The following is a 4,982-nucleotide window of genomic DNA, read 5'->3' as shown; positions in this document are numbered from 1 at the left end:
GAAGTTTTCATTTCCGTTATCCCACTCCACTGCATAATCAGTTTATACTTTTCATCAAATGATGCCTGCTCAAGACCTTGACTTTTTCCTTTTGTTGTTTTACGCTGAACACGACCAGTCCTGCATGCTCTTGTCATGTTTAAGTCCTTCTTGAATGTTTGTTTTGCTCCAGATAGATCTCAGAATCAAACTTTTGGGGCTGCTCATGATGTCTTCCCTTTCAGCTTGTCTCACTTGCTTTTCTTCGGGAAGTAGGACTGAAGAACATTCATGATGGATATATCTTAAGTAGCCTAAGAGGACTGTGTTCAGAATTTCAAGTTGTGGACACTGAAGCAAGAGACTGTCTAAGGATGACATCCTCTGGCTTTACTTGAATATATTATTAGAACAAATCAGTAAGACTATATAGGAAATACACATAACTTCACTGACTGTGTCAAAGAACTTCTTTATCAAGCCACATTGGGATCCATAGAGATTTGGTCACAGGTGATGGGAGCTGCACGTGTTAAACGTCGCTTCAGTGCTGTGGTGGATGGGCCAGTGGAGGAGGAGGAGGTCATGAGGCTGGCACAGAGTGCTGTAGATACGGCTAAGGCAGGAGAAAGCCCAACGGAGTCAGGGAGCCCAACCAGCTCCTCTCCAGCTTGTGTCCTCAACGGCAAAGCTCCACAACTTGAGAACAATACAAACAAAGCATGGATGCAGAGTGCTATTGGCGAGTCAGCTAGGAGAGATCCTGGAGCAGAAGGTGGAGAGAGAACAGGAAGAATGTGCCCAAGGCCAAGAAATGCAAAGGGCAGCAGTGTAGGAGGAAGAGGGGAAGGCTGCTCTTCATCAGACCAGAATTCAGTCTCTTCCCCCTGCACTACTAGCCGCCGGCGCAACAGACGCTCAAGCCGCCGACCCCGACAACGCTTTGTGGACAAGGACGGACGCTGCAACGTCACCTTCGTCAACATGAGCGAGAGGGGCCAGCGGTACCTCAGCGACCTCTTCACTACCTGTGTGGACATACGCTGGCGTTGGATGCTGATCATCTTCACCCTCTCCTTCATTCTCTCCTGGCTGCTATTTGGATTCATCTTCTGGCTCATTGCCTCTGCACATGGAGACCTCTCTATCCAGCTTCCCCCCAGCTCCGAATCAGGAGAAACTGGCTCTGAGGGAAAGTCTGATAGAGACATGACAGTTGAGGAACCATGCTTTCTCCAGGTGAACAGCTTCATGGCTGCCTTCCTGTTTTCTTTGGAGACACAGACATCCATCGGTTACGGATTCAGGAGCGTGACCGAAGAATGTCCCCTGGCGGTGTTGGCGGTCGTTTTGCAGTGCATCGTGGGCTGCATTATTGACGCCTTCATCATCGGGGCAGTCATGGCGAAGATTGCCAAGCCCAAGAAACGCAACGAGACTCTGGTGTTCTCTGACACCGCTGTGGTGGCACTGAGGGATGGAAAACTCTGCATGATGTGGAGGGTTGGAAATCTACGAAAGAGCCACCTGGTAGAGGCACATGTCAGGGCACAACTATTGAAGGTAAGTGGGCCGAAGATGAATAGAAGCATGGTGTACCGAATTCAAACGTTTGCCACTGTGAGAGATTAGAAAAGAGGGAAAAGTGTGCATGACTAAAAGAGAAACACAGAGCGGGCTTAAGACCATCTGGTCTATTTTCTGTCAACTATACTTAATGAGAGCTTGTTTTATTTTTCTTCAGGGGTTTGGAAGATTTTCCATGGATTAACTTGCCTACAGTTCTTGAGCTAAGAACCATTGTCCTCTATCACCTCATTTCTTTTTTGTAGGTCATGTCTATGTGGGTTAGGTAATTGATTTTGTGTATAAATATGTTTAACCTTTTATCATGTTTAAGTGCATATCCTTCAGAAGGACAAAATCTGTGTAGTACTGACAACACATCACTACAAAGTAGACAATTTGATCTTTCTTTTAATAGCATATCAAAGTACAAACAGGGCAGATGGGATTAGATTTGAAAGGATCAAAGAAATACAATTTTAAACGCTGGATTTAGGTATTGTTCTATAGAAAGGGGTGGATGAGTGATAAGCCTGGGCATTGACAGTGTGACTAGACTTTCATCTTAGGCTCTACACAATAACCAATACATAAACTCAATTATGGACAATAAACACAGCTTACAATGCTTTTCTACAGCTAAGAAAGACAATGTGGCATACTGTAGATTTTTCTATACCATGATGTTTTATAGCTTGAATTACTATTTGATTTAGTTGTGTCTATTCCCAACGGAGAAAGGCTGTTGATACTGTATTTGCTCATGTCTGTGTATGAACATGTGTCTGAATTGTCAAAATATCTCATGAATCACTAGAAAAGTTTTGATGAAACTTTCAAAGTTATTATTGGATGTACATGTGCAACTAAATAACATTTCACCTCAATTAAATTCCGTTTATTATAGTGCCAATTCACAACAAATGTCTTAGAGTCTCTGAGCACTGTACAAAAACATTCAAATCTAATACAGTCCATCCATCCATCCAGCCATCCATCCGTTCAGTCCACATTTCCCAGAGTCAGGTCACGGGGCAGCAGTTTGAGCAGGGTGGTCCGGACATCTCTTTCCACAGCTACCTCTTCCAGCTCTTCTGGGAGGACTCCAAGGTGTTTTCAGGTCACCTGAGAGACAAAATCTCTGCAGCATGTCCTGGGTCTTCCCTGGGGTCTCCTCCCTATCAGACATGCCTGGAAAACCTCCCTAAGGGGGTGTCCATCTTATGAGATGCACGAACCACCTCATCTGGCTCCTCTAGATGTGAAGGAGCCGCAGCTCTCTGAGTCTTGGATAACTGAACTTCTCACCCTATCTCTAAGGGAGAGTCCAGCTACCCTTCAGAGAAAACGCACTTCGACCACTTGCATACGTGACCTTGTTCTTTCAGTCACTACCCAAAGTTCTTGACTATAAGTGAGGGTAGAAATATAGAACGAACAATAAACAGAGAGCTTCGTCTTGTAGCTCAGCTTCCTCTTTACTACAACGGACTGGCACAGAGTATGCAATACCGTATTGTGGAAGCTGCACTGATTTGTCTTTCTCACGTTTCATTTTTCCCTCACTCGTGAACAAAACCCTTGAACTCCTTCACTTGAGGCAGCACCTCACTCCCAATATGGATAGGGCAGTCCCCCCTTTTCTGACCAAGGAGCATGGCCTCATATTTGTGTTGAGGTGTCAGAGATGTTGATCCTCACCCCAGCTGCTTCACACTTGGCTGGGACCTATGCCAGGGAGAACTGGAGATCACGGCACAATGATGTCAACAGGACTACATCATCCAAAAAATAGCAGACAGAATCCTGAGGCTGCACATCCTGAGGATTTCCTCTATCCTCTGGCTGCACTGAGAAATTCTCAGAATTTTTCAAAAGTCACTGACAAAACTGGTGACAACAAGTAGCCATGGCAGACCTCAATTCCCACCCTAAAGGGCTCTAACTTACTGCTGGTAGTGTGAACCAAACTCTTGCACCTCGAGACTGAATGGCCTGTAGCAACAAATCCCCAATCCCATACCCGCAGAGCACCCCACACAGTGCACCTTGAGGAATGTGATGAACCAAAACTTGATTGGGTAGTAGCTGGAGGTCATTCCCCACACATACCCTGAATTTGGGATCTTGCAGTATCGTGCAAGATTGTGCATAATGTTAATTTTAAGGTTCAATAACACAACTATATTTGTCATTTCTTAATATAAGCTGATCTCAGTGTCAAACTTTGTTTTGAAGCAGTGAGCTATAGAGGCGTCCATTAATTTACAGCCTGTTCATGATCATGTTGTGTTTTTTGACTACTAGAAATATTTTTCAGGGATTCATTTGATATCTTTTGTCAGATGAAAACCAGTTAAAATATTTAATATTATTTGATGCGATAAGCAGTGATTTTGTTTTATTCACTGTGCTTTTAGCCAAGGGTGACAACGGAAGGAGAATACCTGCCACTCGACAACGCGGACATCAACGTGGGTTTCGACACCGGCACTGACCGCATCTTTTTGGTCTCTCCTGTGACAATTGTCCATGAAATCAACGAAGAGTCACCTTTTTTTGAAATGGACAAGAGAACCTTAGAGAAAGACCCTGAGCTGGAGGTGGTAGTCATACTGGAGGGTATGGTGGAGGCCACAGCAATGACAACGCAGTGCCGCAGTTCCTATCTGGCATCTGAAATCCTCTGGGGACACCGCTTTGAACCTGTGCTCTTTGAGAGGAAAAACGGTTATCAGGTAAGAAAGAAGTTAAAGACAGATAAATGTTTAGATACATGTCCAAATTTCTTACTTCCCTTAATTCTTTGTCTTCCATAAAGTTGTGCTTATTGCTGTTAATCAGCAATAGTAGAGATATACTGTGTTGAGTTTAATCCAATTTAAAAATTGCACCTTTTTTTCCCAGGTGGACTACTCATTTTTCCATCGAACATATGAAATCCCAAACACGCCATCATGCAGTGCTAAAGATCTGGCTGAGCAGCAGTACATCGAAAGCTCATGCTCGTCATTTTGTTATGAGAATGAAGTGGCCCTGCAACTCGTCTCCCCAGAAGATGAGCCAGGTCAGGAGCCTGAGAGTCCCTCCCAACCAACTCAAAGGCCATCCCTGGAGGAACACCTTCACTTCAACTGAGCGTAAAGATCAGGAGGCTTTAAAAAGAAACAGTCAGCTAGATAGATATATTAAAAGGGTAAATGATAGGGAAGGACATTATTTGCAATGGTGAGAGAAGAAGAAAAATCAATCCAAGGCTTTAGAATTTGAGCGTTTGGTCGGGTTAGACAAATAATCCTGTACAGATCAACAAACAATGAGGGAGAAGAACGTAAGGGAGTCTGGTCACTGCTCTGACCTAGTTGTCTGATTGGCCCTGGCAGTCTTTCCGGATCATTGAAAACCTGTTTGTTTTTAAGTCTCACATCTGGCCCATC

General features: G+C 44.2%; 1 protein-coding gene across 1 annotated transcript; it reads left to right on the top strand.

The window, feature by feature from the left end:
• Window positions 1-442: 442 nt before the first annotated feature.
• Window positions 443-4,982, top strand: kcnj14 (potassium inwardly rectifying channel subfamily J member 14). Its single transcript, XM_037676901.1, has 3 exons — window positions 443-1,542; window positions 3,966-4,283; window positions 4,453-4,982. The coding sequence occupies exons 1-3, from the start codon at window positions 496-498 to the stop codon at window positions 4,681-4,683; spliced, it is 1,596 nt and encodes a 531-aa protein (XP_037532829.1). The 5' UTR covers window positions 443-495; the 3' UTR covers window positions 4,684-4,982.

This window comes from Nematolebias whitei, chromosome 5 (genome assembly GCF_014905685.2).
Source record: "Nematolebias whitei isolate Nwh7 chromosome 5, NemWhi1, whole genome shotgun sequence".
In the NCBI taxonomy this organism is placed as follows: domain Eukaryota; kingdom Metazoa; phylum Chordata; class Actinopteri; order Cyprinodontiformes; family Rivulidae; genus Nematolebias; species Nematolebias whitei.
This window is presented reverse-complemented; position numbering and strand designations above follow the sequence as displayed.